A 17,661-nucleotide genomic window follows, 5' to 3' on the forward strand; every position below is an offset into this window, starting at 1 on the left:
ATTAGAAGTGATGATTAGTTGGAATTGTTTTTAAATTCCAACTATTATGTCAGAAAACCAACAGGAACTGGTTTTAAGTAAACTGCTCCTTACCAGTGAGCTCCGCATTCAAAATGAAATGGTACCCCATCTACGGGAGCATTGAAAGGTTAGGGCATAGGAGATGACCATTCAGCCATTGTGTCTGTGCTGGATGAAGAATCAACTCTCACATTTCTGTGTCTCTGTAGCTTGCAACACTTGTTCAGTATATTTTAAATGGAATGAGGGATCTACACCTTTACAAGCAGTGAATTCAGTGTCCTCACCACCCCCTGAATGAAAAGATGTGTCTCAAGTTGGTCAGGAAATCAATGGCAATAGATGAGCAAAGCTGGAAAGATAACTCTAAACAATTTGACAGGAGTGAATAGTAAGTAAAGTACCTGTTGCCACTGTCTAGCATGGTAAGGAACCCGGTGATTGTCTGTCCATTGGTAGGATTCTGTGGCACGGAAAGAAATAAATGCTTGGAATGGATGCAGACCCAGAAGCCTTCACTGTTGGTCTGAACTGCAAATGGTGGGCACATGTGAAGTAGTGGTATCATTTAGATTTTGAGGAGAGTTTTAGTATGGGTTTAGGAAAATTCAAGACTGCGATGGCTAGAAGAGCTTGCAGTCATTGGTAAAATGAAGAAGAGGAGAGACAAGGGCAATCTTTACCCCGTTCTCATCGGGTTGGAAGGCTGCAGTTAGTACAGTTTAATCCGTCAGGGAGCATGTACAGGTCAGTGAGGACTGGAATGTGCACAGGAACGGGGTGTTCTATAGGATTGGATGTCAAGACCAGAGAGCAGAAATGTGGATAAAATCAGAGTTATTGTAGGATAATACTTTGGTGCATTGCCATGCCCAATTAAAACAATGTGAGGAGATGTTTGTTTTTGTATTGGTTGAATTAAGCAAGTCTGATTGTGTTCTATATATTTACCAGCTGTCTGCGAAAGAAAGCAGTTTAACCATTTATTCCTAGCTGTGTATTTTTGGCCACGTTTTTGCTCCGTCCACCTTTGCAAAGTTTGGATAAGCATGGTTGTAAAGCACAATATTTGAGTTCTATGTCAAGAGGAGGATGTGTTGGATTTATGCCCTGTGTTACATTATTGTGAAAGTAAATATTGGGCAGTGAGTGTGAACTCCTGAGCATAAATCAGAGAATATCCACACACACGAGCACTCAATGCTATAGAGTTTGAAAGCCATTCTAAACTTCTAATTTTCTCCAGTCTCACTTGGAGCTTTCAATCCACAACCCACCATATACTAGCTTGATCAAGTTGATACAAGGGACAGGCTTTATTTTGGGGAGTGAAAGACAGCAATCAATGGAGCAGTAACAAAGGAGGAAATGTTTGTTTATATAATTTTTTTCTGATATTAGCCTTTGGAAAGATGCCAAAGTTTCTATGGCTAAGAAAATGTTTGGGTCTGTACATGTACTTACATGTGAGATGGTTTCAATATGGCATTGATTGTATTTTGGCATCCTATCTAACTCTGTCACCGTTGTTCATACTGGGAGATGAACACTGAACAGCAGTAGATGTGTTACAATAATGTAACATAGGGCATAAATCAACAGTGGATCACAGATAAGCCCAAACGTTTTAACTACGGCCTAACAGCATCTTCAGTTTCAGGAGGCCACGACTCTTTCTTCTTCCCAGTCTCTGTTTTGCAATGTACTCACAAAGCAGTGGAAGCTTCTGAAAATTGCGTTCCTACTACACATTACATAAGTTCAGGTTTTCCTTTTGTTTTTGTCTCCATTTGCGGTTTACTAATCTCTACGGGGCTGGTGACCTTTGTTTTGCAGTCGACCTGTTAAATGTTGGAGAAGATTTCCAATTTGCAAAGCTGGCAATTTCCTGCTACTGGCAATGCCCGCTCCCAACCTTTTGAAACATCTTCAATCTTGCTTGGAACTTCCAAGTGAACCTAAAAACATCATTTTAGTCGGTCTTTACATTTTCTAATTATGCAAAAATTTCAAAACTTTTCTCCCTCTTTTGTTTTGAGGAATATCTTTTGTCTTGAATCGTGAATGCCCAACTGCTGACCATAAAAATCTCTAGTATTTTGCAGGATAATATTAGATTATTGTTGTGAATTTTGCAGGTTGAGCAAGGAGCCTCATACATTCAGAAACTATGGTTTGCCACACCTTTTTGGGTTTGTGTGCTGCAGCCATTTTGTTGTCCCTTGGATTGTATGAAATTAAAGTTTTAGCCACTATTAAGAGATCAATTAAGTTAGCCTTATGTAGTGATTTGAATCAGGTTGAGCTCATTGACTGAGGTCATTGGCCGGTGTTAAAACTCAATCAATCAGGAAAGCCCTGGCTAACCAATATAACTGAGGGGTGATAAAATAAGCACTACCGCACTTAGGTGGTAGTGTGGGGGTTAAAATATAAAAGAGAAAAGAAAATTAAAAATAAATAAATAAATAAATATAACTGAGGGGTTAGAGCTCCTCAGTTCAAACAATTGACTCCGAGCTGCTTGGCTGCAGCCAGTGTGTTGTACACAAGTAAAGGGTGACTTGGTGATATGATACCATCCTCAGTCCAGTTATTTCAGTGGCAACGAGAGAAAGCAGGATGTGCCTGAAGAACATTGGCTTGCTCCTGTCACCTTGGAGTTGGGATAAACATTTCTGGCATTATTCCTTTATTTGGGAAGCTTGACTCATTTGACCCTGTTGTCGAAGACTGGGCCCAGTATGTGGAAAGAGTGCGATATTCTTTCTGGACAAATTACATTGGGGCAGATGAAAAGCAACAAGTAATCCTTCTGACTGCTTGTACACCTGCAGCACACTCTGTTATAAGGGGCTTAACTTTCTCCAGAGGTACCAGATACTGAAACCTTCCAAGATTTGACAGAGTTGGTTATGGATTATTAACACCCCAAAGCACCTCTAATTCTGAGACACTATTGGTTTTATTTGGCTGATAGAGAACCAGGGGAATCTGTATCAGGATTTTTGATGAGGTTGAGATGACCGGCAGAGGCATGTGATTTTGGGTTAACGCCGAATGAGATGCTGAGAAACCGTTTGGTATTTGGGATTAATGGCACACCAATCAGCAAAGGCCTGGCTGATCGATACAACCATGAGGCTAGAGCTTCTCAGTTCAGGCAACTGACTCTGAGCTGGCTGGCCACAGCCAGTGTGCTGTGCACAAGTAAATGAAAGGTGACTTGGTGACAGGATACTGGTCTCTGTGCAGTTATTTCACCTTGAGTAACTGGATGTTGGATTGCCAGAATTCAGTTTGATGTCTGGTGAAATGCACATTGCGACCCCTGTAAGCTTTTTGTCAGAAGTGAATTCAGCTGGGAAAGGGTGGTATTGATACCTTTATGACAGAGGAGAAAGTGAAGACTGCAAATGCTGGAGATCAGAGCTGAAAATGTGTTGCTGGAAAAGCGCAGCAGGTCAGGCAGCATCCAAGGAACAGGAGAATCGACGTTTCGGGCATGAAGAAGGGCTTATGCCCGAAACATCGATTCTCCTGTTCCTTGGATGCTGCCTGACCTGCTGCGCTTTTCCAGCAACACATTTTCAACCTTTATGACAGAGGTTGGGTTTGGGAAAGAAGTGAATGGAATGTATGTAGACAGTGTAGAGAGGGAGTAAAAGCACAGCCAACAAAGGGATTCCTGATCATAAGCTATGATATGGAAGTGCCAGTGTTGGACTGGGGTGGACAAAGTTGAAAATCGCATAACACCAGGTTACAGTCCAATAGTTTTATTTGGAAGTATAAGCTTTCAGAGCGCTGTTCCTTCGTCGGGTAGCTGGATCATACGCTGAGCAGGAGATAAGTGTGGAGGGCTGCTAATGAGAAATATAAATTCTTGAAAACTTCCACTCATTACCCAGTCCCACACCCCAAGTCCTATTTTGTATGTGTTGTACCCACCCAGCACAGTCAACCCATTTTTAACCATTCACTCATCTCATTAGCACTCTCATTATTCTCCTCTCCACTTATCATTAGCAATCCATTTGTTTGAATTATAGAATCCCTACAGTGTGGAAACAGGCCCTTCGGCCCAACAAGTGCCTTTCTCAGTGTCTCCACGTGTTCACTTCATTTCTTCACTGATACCACCCTTTCCCAGCTTCTTTCAGTTCTCACAAATGGTCATTGCACTCGAAACATTAACTCTCTTTTTCTCCAAATGCTGCCAGAACTGTTGATTTTCTCCAGCATTTCCTGTTTTTGTTTCAGATTTCCAGGATTTGCAGTTTTGTTATTTTATTTTACTCGTATAGGCTACTATTATTTTATATCATGTGTTGGTATTTCAGAACACTTAGCATGAGTTAGGGCATATAGTATGAGCAGTCTTAACCCTAACAAAGAACACAAGGCAAAGGATCTAAGCTAGTGTGACTGAAGATTTAAGAAACAAATGTGCAATTTCTATAGCAATCATAAAGCAGAGAGATCATTGAAGAGAGAAGACATGTACAAACCTAACTAAAGAGGCAAAATCTAGGCTGAGTTATCAGGCAATTTAAACTGAACCCAGCACCAAACTTACCATAAAACACCAAACCATTTCCAGCAAAGAAGAAGGTCGTTTGGTCTTGTCTGCGAAACCGTACTGGAAAGTTCTATAGTGTGTAGTCATAATACTAAAAGTGAGCACTTACCCATTGTTAATTCTTCTTTCCTTACAGATTCTCTATGATAGTCCAAAGGCAAGACGTGAAATCGATATGCATTGGAGGGCCTCCAGCACCCTCCACATTGTCCAAATCCTTAATGTCTATGAAAACATGCACCATGGAAAGCGCTGCCTCCTGATAGTGATGGAATGGTGAGTAAGAATCTAAGGGGAGAGACAAAGGGGTCTGTGAGAACAATGAGATAGCAATGTTGAAAAGAGTAGGGGAGAAAATACGATAAGGAATTTATTATACAGGGAGATTGGGGGTGAGGGGGAATTGCTGGGGTGATATTGGCAGCTTGGAGTTGTTTCTGTGCCTATGTCCTATGACTGCTTCAAATCTTGGTCAATTTTTTTTTAAGCTTTTATATTGTATCCCTTAGCAACATCTTCCAGAAGCACAGCATCAGTTTGCATGTACTTTGATAGGCCTTAGCCAATTCAATTCTATATCTAAGACCTGTTCCAGATAGCATTTCCCCATTTTAATGTTGCCAAATTACAAGCAACATTATTTTCAGAAAGGAAAGATTCTGTCTGATTACGGTTAATATACAAGTCAGAGCTCTTAAATTATAATCGGATTGTTTCAGCTGTGGTCAGACCTCACTTTGAATACTACATCCAGCTCTTGATACAAAAACAAGAAAAAGCATTTGACTGTTGGATTTCTTCCAGTTTTCATTGGTTTTGTGGATTAAAGATCCAAATCTGCAACTAGCATTTAGCACTTGTGCCTCTATTGAGGGGATAGGAATGTCATGGACCCCCCCATCCCAAACCCATCATGGAGTCAGGCTACTTTCAGGGGTCTTTTTTGTTCAATGCACCTTAGGTGTCTTGATGAGGGAACATTTTGAAAGGTGATCTCAAAAGATTCTACCTATGTCACCTCCATGTCCAGCTATGCCCACCCAACCATAGCCCAATGGCTCCTCCTTCATGCCAAGCTATGTCCCTCCAGGCACCTGCCATGATCTCTCATAAGCTGTATGCTACGCTATGTCACTTCCATGACCATTCACCCACTATGCAATGTAGACCCAATGAAACTTGTAGTAAAAATAGGTTGAGTGAAATAATTTTAAAGAAATCTGTTGTTCTTTCATAGCTTTCCTTAAAGAAAACTGTTTCACAGACCGTGTTTATAGGGCTACACCCATCCAGACCCTTTTAAAGTTTCAATTAAAGAAATTGAAAGCACTAAAAAACTTCTTCTTTATCTTGCGTAAATAGACATTGTGCAATTGACAGTGTATTTCTGAGCAAGAAATGGGTCATTTCTGAGCAGCAGCTAGTGTCTAGTGGATACTGCAGGGATCGGTGTTTGAACTCTCGCTTATATTAATGATTAGGATGTGGGAACTAAAAGTAATATCTCCAGGTTTGCAGATGAAGCAAAGCTGGATGGGAGGGTGCACAACGAGGAGGATGCAGAGGTGCTTCGGTGTGATCTTGGACAAGCTGTGTGAGTGGCAAATCCACTGCAGATTCAGTTTCATGTCGGTAACTGAGAGATTATCCGTTTTGGTAGCAAAAACAGGAAGACAGATTATTATCAGAATGGTGATAGACTGGGAAAGGGGAAAGTGCAACAAAACCTGGATGTCCTTGTACACCAATTGCTGAAAGTAGACATGGAGGTGCAGCTGGCCGTGAAGAAGGTAAATGGTATGTTGGCCTTCATAGCTAGAACATTGGAGTGCAGGAGCAGGCTGAGTGGCCTACTCCTGCTCCTATTTTCTTTCTTTCTATGTTAAGAGCCATCAGACAAGCAATGATTTCTCTGTGGTATAGCTGTCTCCGTAGAGTACTGGGTGTCTGGACACCCAATTAGCATTCTTGGTGAAGAATGTAAGAGGGAGGAGGGGGAGAAAGCTAAGTGCTGTTCCGGTTCTTCGTGTACTCATGTTATGAGTTACGTTGTGCACTCTACTGCAAGCTTTTTCCTGAAGGATCCAAAAACCCAGTTATCTACTGTTTTACAGAGACCTTCGTGCATATCACCATTCCTCACCAACCTTTTTAAAGTTTCCTGTCGGTAGTTTCACCAGGTTCTCTAGAGAATTTTCCAAGTTGTATGTTATTGAGCATCGCTGAAATACAAGCTGGGTGAACTGTCATAAATATACGCTCATTTGTCAGTACTGTTTTGGCAGCAGAAGCTGGAGTGAATTTCCACAATATCTTTTCCCAGTCAATCGCCATGACTGGGTGGAAACCATGGAGAGCATATATTTACCCTAGAGGGGATGAAGAGTAGGTTTATCAGAATTATATTGGAACTGTTGGCTAGAACTGTGGTGTTAACTTGCAAGGAGTGATCACACATACCAGTGTGTGGTATTCCTTGGAGTTTAGAAGGGCTAAGATTTCAAGTCATTAAAGACAACAGATATGGTGAGGACAGAAACTACTTTCCATGGTTGGGGAGTATTGGACCAGGGACATAGTCAAAAATTAGAGTCAGACCTTTCCTGAGTGAAATTAGGAAACATTTCTACACATGCAAAGGGTGATGAAACTTTGGGATTCTCTTCTGTAAATTCAGATTGATGCTAGATCAGTTCTAACTTTTAAATCTGAGATTTATAGTATTACAATCCCTTTGGTAACTTGTTTTAGGAAGGAATTCAGTTGATAGCTGAAAGAATTACACATGTAGATTTCATCTTTCTATTGCAAAAGACAAAAAAAAACTAAGATTTCATGGTGATGTTTTCTTTTCTGGTCTCATTTAATTTGTTTTTTCCCAAGTGCAAATTTCTACACTCAAGTCTGTGTGGAAAACCATATGTCCTTTTTGACTGCCACTCAATCTGTCCCAGGCCCATGTATGTCCATATATTGACATTCACAATGTCTGTTACCTAATATTTACAATGGCTTTCTCTGCATCCTTTCCCTGTGATAAGGGCTTGTATCTAGATAAAAGTGCTAATTAGCTATCCTTGAGAGTCCAAAGTCTTTCATCCTGAAACTAAATGGTCAGTTTAAAACACAACTGTTTACAAACTGATATTCTCAATCATTTCTTTCCGTGACTTTGGACATTCACTGCCTCCACTGTTATTGTACAGGCTGCTGCTGCTATCTTCAACCATAAATCGTTTGTATTTACTTCCCAGTAAACAATTTAAGCCTGCCTTTGATGTCTAATAATCAAACCTCACTGGCTTACTCACAGACAGTCTCCAAAACCAGTCATAGAATCCCTTCATTTTGCCTTAAATTTAAGCACACAGTCCCAAAACACAGTGAACTAAAAAAAACCCATCTGGTTCACTAATGCCCTTTATGGAAGGAAACTGCCAATCTTACCTCGTCTAGCCTACATGTGACTCCAGAACCACAGCAATATTGTTGATTCATAACTGCCCTCCGGACAATTGGGGATAGGCCATAGGTGCTGGCCTAGCCAACGACACTCCCATCCTGGGAATAAGTAATAATAAAAAAAAATCCAATAACATAAATTTGCTGAGCAAAGGTTTTAGGAGATAAAGGGTAAAGATGGCTCTGTGGATTTGCGTCATAGATTAGCTATGAGCTAATTGAATGAAAAGATGTGTCTCTGTTCCTGTGGGGAAACTAGCTAAATGATGTGGGTCACATTCTTGAGGATTTCTGTGCTGACCCATGATGTTCAAGAGAATACCTATAAAAATGGTATTAGTGGCTGTTCAAGAGAATACCTATAAAAATGTAACCCCTGTTGACTGAGGTTGGATGTGGTCTGTTAGTGCAGCAGACCTCTAACACCTCAGTCAAATGCCACTCCTCTTCATGTGGTAATCTCATTATTCAACTATGGTAGGTATCATCAGCTGTCCAGTGGCAGAGGTGAGAAGGGTAACTGAACAGGGACCAGATGTATGGACCCTTCAGGTATTTCCTATATCTAGTGGCTTCTTGAAGGAGATAGAGTCATAGAGATGCACAGCATGGAAACAGACCTTTCGGTCCATGCCAACCAGATATCCCAACCCAATCCAGTCCCACCTACCAGCACCCGGCCCATATCCCTCCAAACCCTTCCTATTCATATACCCATCCAAATATCCCCTAAATGTACCAGCCTCCACCACTTCCTTTGGCAGCTCATTCCATACCATTACCACCCTCTGTGTGAAAAAGTTGCCCCTTAGGTTTCTTTTATATCTTTCCCCTCTCACCCTAAACCTCTAGCTTTGGACTCCCCGACCCCAGGGGAAAGACTTTGCCTATTTACCCTATCCATGCCCCTCATAATGTTGTAAACCTCTATAAAGTCACCCCTCTGTGGTTAAGGACTTTAAATGAATGGGGCAGGATGGTTTCTGTTATTCTCTATCTCTGTTCTTACATTCCATTTTAAGGTATAGAAACCATAAAATCATTTTGTAAGTATAATATACGGAGCTCAAATTCTCTGGATAATTGCCAAACCCTGTTACTAACTCTACTGTTTCTCTCTTGCCCTCTGACTCCTGTCACTCCCTAACAGTATGGAAGGAGGTGAATTGTTCAGCAGGATCCATGATCGAGGTGATCAAGCATTTACTGAGAGGGGTAAGTCATGGGGCACAACATTCAAAATAGTTTTGCTGTTGTCCTCAACACAATCTGTGACCTTTCCTCTTTGCCAGGCAATTAACAGGCAAACTAACTGTGGTTATAAATATCGCACATCGGTGTCGATCAAGCCCAAGGGCACCGTTCTAGTTACCTCATAGTAGGAGGAATGTTACAGCCCTTTGTCAGATGCAGAGATGAATAACCAATTCCAGATCAGGATTTTATATTATCAGGAAAGGTTGAGGCAGTCTTGATTGTTTTAAACCAATGATGATCTTGGTTTCCAAGCGATTGAAAGGAAAGATGCAAAACAGGGACAAATTGTTCACTGCACTGGGTGCATCTGCATCAAGTACCCTGGGATGGATTTTAACAATTCAGAAATTAGATGGAAGGAGTAGCACCAGATTGAACCCTTTTTTATGAAGGTAAAGAAAGATACCGAGTTAGCTGACCTCCATGAAAAAGAGGTAGCAATAGGGAGACACAACAACGAGTGTTGCACCTCTAAATTTTGGTGAAAGGATTCAGCATTCCCTCTAGGTATACTCTGCCCAAACAGGGGTTAAGGTTAAATGTGCTTTATTCTACAGTTGCTGTTGATTGTATTTGGCTTGGAAGTTCTTAGTGTCCTCACGTACATTAAATGGAAAAAAAAACTGTCCCTCAATTGGTGTGTCATAAAACCAAGTAAATCTCTGAAATCTGATTACAAGTGGGACTCTAGAATCTGATGTAAGGATCCTACAAATAATTTAATGTGTTGTTTATCACTGTGGTTAAAGAATAATTTACTTGAAACCTGCAATATTTGAATAAGAATGGTCACCTGTCAAATGAACCCTATATTTCTTCCTTTGACAGAGGCCTCTGAAATAATGAGAGATATTGGGAGTGCTATTCAGTACCTCCATGCAATGAACATTGCTCACAGGGATGTTAAGGTAAGACCTGTGAATTCTCTGTCTTGAGTGGCTGCTTTGGTGAACATATTGCTGGGCTATCACAAAAGGCATTTACCATCGACTGATTTAAGCATTTAGTCATCGATATTTAATTCAAAATAAAGTAGATATTGAGAGGAAAATATAGGCCTGGGCTGAGAGATACTATCAGGAAATATGAGGAGCTGGATGAGAGTGGAGGAAAACATAAATATACATAAATGATCTGAAAGAGGGCACTGGTGGTCTGATCAGTAATTTTACAGATGACATGAAGATTGGTGGAGTAGCAGAAAGCATAGAGGACTGTCAAAGAATATAGGAGAATATAGATAGACTGAAGAGTTGGGTGGAAAAGTGGCAGTGGGAGTTCAATCCAGGCAAATGTGAGGTGATGCATGTTGGAAGGTCTAATTCTAGAACAAACTACACTGTAAATGGATGAGCTTTGGGACAAATTGATGAGCAGCGTGATCTGGGAGTTCAAGTCCATTGTACCTTGAAGGTGGCTGCACAGCTGGATAGAGTGGTCAAGAAGGCATTTAGTATGCTTGCCTTCATTGGATGGGGTAATGAGTATAAGAGCTGGCAGGTCATGTTAAAATTGTACAAGACATTGGTTTGGCCGCATTTAGAAGGCTGTGTCTAGTTCTGGTTACCACATTACCAAAAGGATGTGGACACTTTGGAGAGGGTGCAGAGAAGATTTATGAGGATGTTGCCTGGTATGGAAGGTGCTAGCATGAAGAGGGGTTGAGTAGGTTAGGTTTGTTTTAATTAGAAAAAAGGAGATTGAGAGGGGACCTGACTTGAGGTCTACAAAATCATGAAGGGTATAGACAGGGTAGATTAAAGACAAATTTTTCCCAGGGTGAGGGATTCAATAACGAGAGGTCATGCGCTCAAGGTGAGAGGAGAAAAGTTTAAGGGGGATACACGTGGAAAGTACTTTACACAGAGGGTGGTGGGTGCCTGGAATATGTTGCCAGTAGTAGAGGCATCTGGATGGATGCATGAGTAGGTGGGGAGCAGAGGGATACGGATCCTTAGGAATTGGGCAATAGGTTTAGACAGTGGATTTGGATTGGCACAGGCTGGGAGGGCCGAAGGGCCTATTTCTGGGCTTTAAATTTTCCCTTCTTTGTTCTAAAACACTTGAGTAAAGGAGGTGGACTGGAGTGCAAAGGTGGGAAAGTGGCAAATTAGGAAGAAAATGATATATTGCATTAACCTATTGCTTTTCATTACTGCAAGAAGTTTAAAAATGTTTTGCAGCCATTGAAATACCTATTTGAAATGGAGCTACTGTAGTGTAAAAAAACGTGGCAACCAGTTTCCGCACGGCCAGATCTCAATGAAATGATGACCACATAGTCTGTTTTAGCGATGCTGCTTGAACAATGAATATTGTGCAGGACAGCATGGACAACACTCCTGACCTGATGCCAGGATCTTCTATGTCCACATAAGGATGAGGGCAGGTGAGGTGTTGGTTTAACCTCTCATCCAAAAGCTGGAAGCTCTGGCATTGCAGCACATCCTCAGCACTGCACTGGAGGGTTGGCCTGGATTTTGCGCTAAAGTCTGTACAGTAGACTGTACAACCTGATCTGTACAGTAGAATTTGAGCCCACAATCAGTGGGAGGTAACCAAAAGGATATGTCATATTGCAAAGGACAGTTAAGAATAAGCTTTCGCAGTATGACAATGTTTGAGATGTAAAATCGGGCCATTTAGCCCTTTAAGTCTATTATGCTGCCAGTTCCAATTTTGAATATCAAATCTCTTTTCATGACCCTTTAAGTACTTGAAGTGTTGAATTCACAAACCTGTTGTGGGTGATGTTGGTTGAGGCAGTGTTGGGGTATTCAGTTAGCTCATGGACTTGGCTCTAATCATTGCTTAAAGATGCTTGTATTCTGATCAGAAGTTAAATGTTTTAAAAAGTCTTTCTAGCTTCTCAATGCTCTGAATATTATGGTGTCTGTATTTAAATTCACTTACTCCAAATCCCATGTAACCATAGGCACATGCTCATTGGCCTAGGTTGGTTCTTGATCCAGCAACACTTCAAATGTAAAACTAAGATCTTTGATTCAAAACCCCCTCCTTAGCCTCACCTGTCTCTATCTGTGTAACTTCCTTTCAATCTCGACAACTTTCTGCGAAGCCTTCCAACTCTTGCTACCTGCACATTCCCACTTTTGTTTAACCTACCATTGGCAGTGGATTCTCCAGCTTCCAAATTCTAAGCTCTGAATTTCCCTTCCTTAACCTGTTGTACCTTCTGTTTCTTTTAAGATGGAACATAGAAGTGGGATGAGACCATTTTGGGCCTTTAAACCCAGTCCATCATTCAGTAAGACCATGGTTGATCTGGATGTGGCCTCAGTTCTATTTTCAAGTCAGCTCCCCCAAAATCCCTGAGCACCTTGTTGATCGAAAATTAGTTCACCACAGCCTTGAATAAATTTAAAGACCCTACTACTTTCCGACCGTAGGAATTTCATATTCCCAACAAACCTCAAAACAATTTCTTATCTCTGTCTTAAAACAGAGACTTTGTTATCCTTAAACCATTTACCTTAATTTTAGTCTTTGCATAAGAGGAAATATTCTCCTGGTATCCACCCTCCAATAGATCTTTGTTTCAGGAAGATCACCTTTCATTCTTCTAAAGCTGAAAGGTTTAACAGCTTTGACTTCTACCCATTCTCCATAAGTTAAGTCCTTCATCCCAGGAATGAATTGAGTGAACCTTCTTTGAATCACTTCTGAAGCGATTTTTCAAATTTTCCCAAGTGAGGAGACCTAAACTCTATACGTGGTTCTTACCAATGCTCATAAAAGCTGCAATCTAACTTCTTTACTTTTCATATTCAATTCTCCTTACAATAACAAACGTTCCATATTAGGCAGTTTTGAGAAGATTTGTAGCTCAGGTTGAGGTTCTGGATGTAAGTTTACTTGCTGAGCTGGAAGGTTTGTTTTCAGAAGTTTCGTCACCATACCATGTAAAATCAGTGAGCCTCCTGTGAAGCACTGGTATTAATGATCCACTTTCTATTTATGTGTTTACGTTTCCTTGGGTTGGTGATGTCATTTCCTGTTTTTTCTCTCCCAGGGTGGTAAATGGGGTCAAGGTCGATGTGTTTGTTGATAGAGTTCCGGTTGGAATGCCATGCTTCTAGGAATTCTCGTGCATGTCTTTGTTTGGCTTGTCCCTAGGATGGATGTGTTGTTCAAGTCGAAGTGGTGTCCTTCCTCATCTGTATGTCAGAATACTAGTGAGAGTGGGTCATGTCTTTTTGTGGCTAGTTGGTGTTGATGTATCCTGGTGGTTAGTTTTCTGCCTGTTTGTCCAATGTAGTGTTTGTTACAGTTCTTGCAAGGTATTTTGTAAATGACATTAGTTTTGCTTGTTGTCTGTATAGGGTCTTTCAAATTCATTAGCTGCTGTTTTAGTGTGTTGGTGAGTTTGTGGGCTTCCATGATGCCAAGGGGTCGGAATAGTCTGGCAATCATGTTTGAGATGTATTTGATGTCGGGGAGCGTGGCTAGGGTTTCTGGAGAGCGTTTTGTCTGCTTGTTTGGGTTTGTTGCTGAGAAATCGTCTGGCTGTATTCATTTGGTACCCGTTCTTTTTGAATACACTGTCTAGGTGATTTTCCTCTATTCTTCATAGTCCTCGGTGTTTCAGTGTGTGTTGGCTCATTTGAAATAATGTTCTAATGCAGCTTCATTTGTGGGTGTTGGGATGATTGCTTCTGTCGTTAAGTATTTAGTCCGTCTGTGGACGCAGGTTTGAAGTTCTCTACTGTGACATCAAGGAATGGCAGTTTGTTGTTGTTTTCCTCCTCTTTAGTGAATTTTATGCCTGTAAGGATATTATTGATGGTCTTGAAGGTTTTCTCTAATTTGTTTCATTTAATGATGACAAAAATATCATCCACGCAGTGGACCTAATGTTTGGGTTCGATGTTTGGCAGAGTGGTTTGTTCGAGTCTCTGCATTACTGCCTCTGCTAAGAACTCTGATATGGAGCCTCTTAACCACACTCTGAGAAAAAGAGCGGCAAATGTTATCGCCAACCCAAGGAAACCTAAACACATCAATAGGTCACAACACCAGTACTTCACTGGAGGCTGACTGATGATACCGAGTATGGTGACTAATCTTCTGAAAATGAACCTTCAACATCAGTGAGCAAACTTACATCTTAATTTTAAGTAGTATATTGCTTTTGTACTCTTTAAGCCTAAGTAGACCAGTTCAATTAACCCATGTCATACTCCAGCTGGCAAATGGTTGTCCATTTGACCAACCTATATCCTTTTGCACGCTCATCCTTTCTGCTTTTGAGGACAGTAGATTTCTTTTCCGACAGGGCAGTATTGAACTAGATGGGTTTTTAGGACAACCAACAGTGATGACATGGTCACCATTAGTCCACCCTTTTGAACCCAGACTTTTATTGAATTCGAATTTCACCATCTGGACTGATGGGATACAAGCTCAAGTTCCTGGAATGTTAGCATGGAGTTCTGGGAAACTAGTTCAGTGACATTACTACTATGCCACTATCTCCTTTTTAAACCTGAGTTGTCATGATTGTTCAGTTCTCTGAATAATCCCATTGATAAGACACAAATCTTATTTTCCAAGACATGCAGCCCTACTTCAGTATTACACAAACTAGTTGTGAAGGATGTGAAAGTTGTGCAGGCAAGATATTAAAATGAGCCCACATCTGCCTGATCTAGTGGATGTTAATGATGTTCAAAAAAGATCGGGGAGTTGTTCCGCTGCTTCAGTATCACTCTCCCCTCGATCAACACCAAAACTGGCAGTCTGGTTTTGTGGTTATTGATAGCTATATGCAGAATGATGCTGTGTTTGCACTTAATGCTTAGAACATAGAACATTACAGCGCAGTACAGGCCCTTCAGGCCTCTGTTACACCAACCTGTGGAACCAATCTGAAGCCCATCTGTTCTATGCTATTCCATTTTCATCCATATGTTTATCCAATGACCATTTTAAATGACCTTAAAGTTGGTGAGTCTACTACTGTTGCAGGCCTGGAGTTCGACGCCCCTACCACTGAGTAAAGAACCTACCTCTGACATCTGGCGTATATCTATCACCCCTCAATTTAAAGCTATGTCCCCTTGTGCTAGCCATCACCATCTGAGGAAAACAGCTATCACTGTCCTCCCCATCTAACCCTCTGATTATCTTGTATGTCTCAATTAAGTCACCTCTCAATCTCCCTAATAAAAACATCCTCAAATCCCTCAGCTTTTCCTCATAAGATGTTCCCTCCATACCGGGCGACATTCTACTAAATCTCCTCTGAACCCTTTCTAAAGTTTCCACATCCTTCCTATAATGCGGTGACCGGAACTGTATGCAATGTTCCAAGTGTGGCCGCACTAGAGTTTTCTACAGCTGCGGCATGACCTCGTGGCTCCAAAACTTAATCCTTCGACCAATAAAAGCAAACACATCGTATGCCTTCTTAACAACCCTATCAACCTGGGTGGCAACTTTCAGGGATCTATGTACATGGATACAGAAATCTCTCTGCTTGTCTACACTGCCAAGAATCTTACCGTTAACCCAGTACTCTTTATTCCTGTTGCTCCTTCCAAAGTGAATTATCTCTCACACTTTTCCACATTAAACTCCATTTGCCACCTCCCAGCCCAGTTCTGCAGCTTATCTATGTCCCTCTGTAACTTACAACCTCCTTCGGCACTATCCACAACTTTACCGACCTTAGTGTCATCAGCAAATTTACTAACCCATCTTTCTACGCCCTCATTCAGGTCATTTATAAAAATGACAAATAGCAGTGGACCTAAAACAGATCCTTGCGATATACCACTAGCAACTGAACATTTCCCATCAACCAGCACCCTCTTTCAGCTAGCCAGCTTCTGATCCAAACTGCTAAATCACCCTCAATCCCATGCCTCCATATTTTGTGCAATAGCCTACCATGGGGAAACTTATCAAACACCTTACTGAAATCCAAATATACCACATCAACCGCTTTACCCTCATACAACTGTTTGGTCACCTTTTCAAAGAACTCAATAAGGTTTGTGAGGCATGACCTACCCTTCACAAAACCGTGTTGGCTATCCCTAATCAACCTATTCCTTTCTAGATGATTATAAATCCTACCTCTTATAACCTTTTCCAACACTTTACCTACAACCAAAGCAAGGCTCATTGGTCTATAATTTCCAATGTTGTCTCTACTCCCCTTCTTGAACAAGGGAACATCTTTGCTATCTCCAGTCTTCTGACACTATTCCTGTAGACAATGACGACATAAAGATCAAAGCCAAAGGCTCTGCAATCTCCTCCCTGGCTTCCCAGAGAATCCTAGGATAAATCCCATCTGGCCCAGGGGACTTATCTATTCTCACACTTTTCAGAATTGTTAACACCACCTCCTTGTGAACCTCAATCCCATCTGGTCTAGTAGTCTGTATCGCCTTGACAACATTGTCTTTTTCCAGAGTGAATACCAACGAAAAATATTCATTTATCATTTCTCCTATCTCCTCTGACTCCACGCACAACTTCCCACTACTGCCTTTGGCCCTAATCTTACTCTATTCATTCTTTTATTTCTGATATACCTATAGAAAACTTTAGGTTTTCCCTGATCCTATCTGCCAACAACTTCTCTGTCCCCTCCTGGCTTTTCATAATTCTCTCTCTTTAGATCTTTCCTGGCTAACTTGTAACTCTCAAGCACCCTAACTGAGCCTTCACTTCTCATCCTAACATAAGACACCTCCTTCATCTTGACAAGAGATTCAACTTCTTTAGTAAACCATGCCTCCCTCGCTTGACCACTTCCTCCTCACCTGGCAGGTACACACTTATCAAGGACACACATTTCAATTGTGCCCATCCTATGCATCCTAAATCTTGCCTAATCGCTTCATAATTGCCTTTCCCCCAGCTATAACTCTTGCCCTGCGATATATACCTATCCCTTTCCATCATTAAATATTATATTGTGGTCACTATCACCAAAGTGCTCACCTACCTCCAAATCTAACACCTGGCCAGATTCATTACCCTGTATCAAATCCAATGTGGCCTTGTCCCTTGTTGGCCTGTCTACATACTGTCAGGAAACGGTCCTGCACACATTGGACAAAAACTGACCCATTTAAAATACTCAAGCTGTAGTATTTCCAGTCAATATTTGGAAAGTTGAAGTGCCCCATAACAACTACCCTGTTACTCTCACTCCTATCCAGAATCATCTTTGCTATCTTTTCCTCTACATCTCTGGAACTATTCGGAGGCCTATAGAAAACTTCGAACAAGGTGACCTCATCTTTCCTGTTTCTAACCTCAGCCCATACTACCTCAGTAGACGAGTACTCAAATGTCTTTTC

The 17,661-nt window shown here is 41.2% G+C and overlaps 1 protein-coding gene across 3 annotated transcripts in view; it reads left to right on the plus strand.

Annotated features, from left to right (window-relative positions):
- The window catches only part of LOC122559149 (MAP kinase-activated protein kinase 2-like), a 106,010-nt gene that overhangs the window by 73,024 nt on the left and 15,325 nt on the right, over positions 1-17,661 (plus strand). For all 3 annotated transcript variants that reach the window (XM_043708505.1, XM_043708509.1, XM_043708506.1), the window contains exons 2-4: positions 4,740-4,879; positions 9,216-9,280; positions 10,151-10,230. In XM_043708505.1, coding sequence (XP_043564440.1) covers positions 4,740-4,879; positions 9,216-9,280; positions 10,151-10,230 — 285 coding nt within the window. The remainder of the gene's footprint in view (positions 1-4,739; positions 4,880-9,215; positions 9,281-10,150; positions 10,231-17,661) is intronic.

The sequence above is a fragment of the Chiloscyllium plagiosum genome, chromosome 18 (assembly GCF_004010195.1).
Source record: "Chiloscyllium plagiosum isolate BGI_BamShark_2017 chromosome 18, ASM401019v2, whole genome shotgun sequence".
NCBI lineage: Eukaryota > Metazoa > Chordata > Chondrichthyes > Orectolobiformes > Hemiscylliidae > Chiloscyllium > Chiloscyllium plagiosum.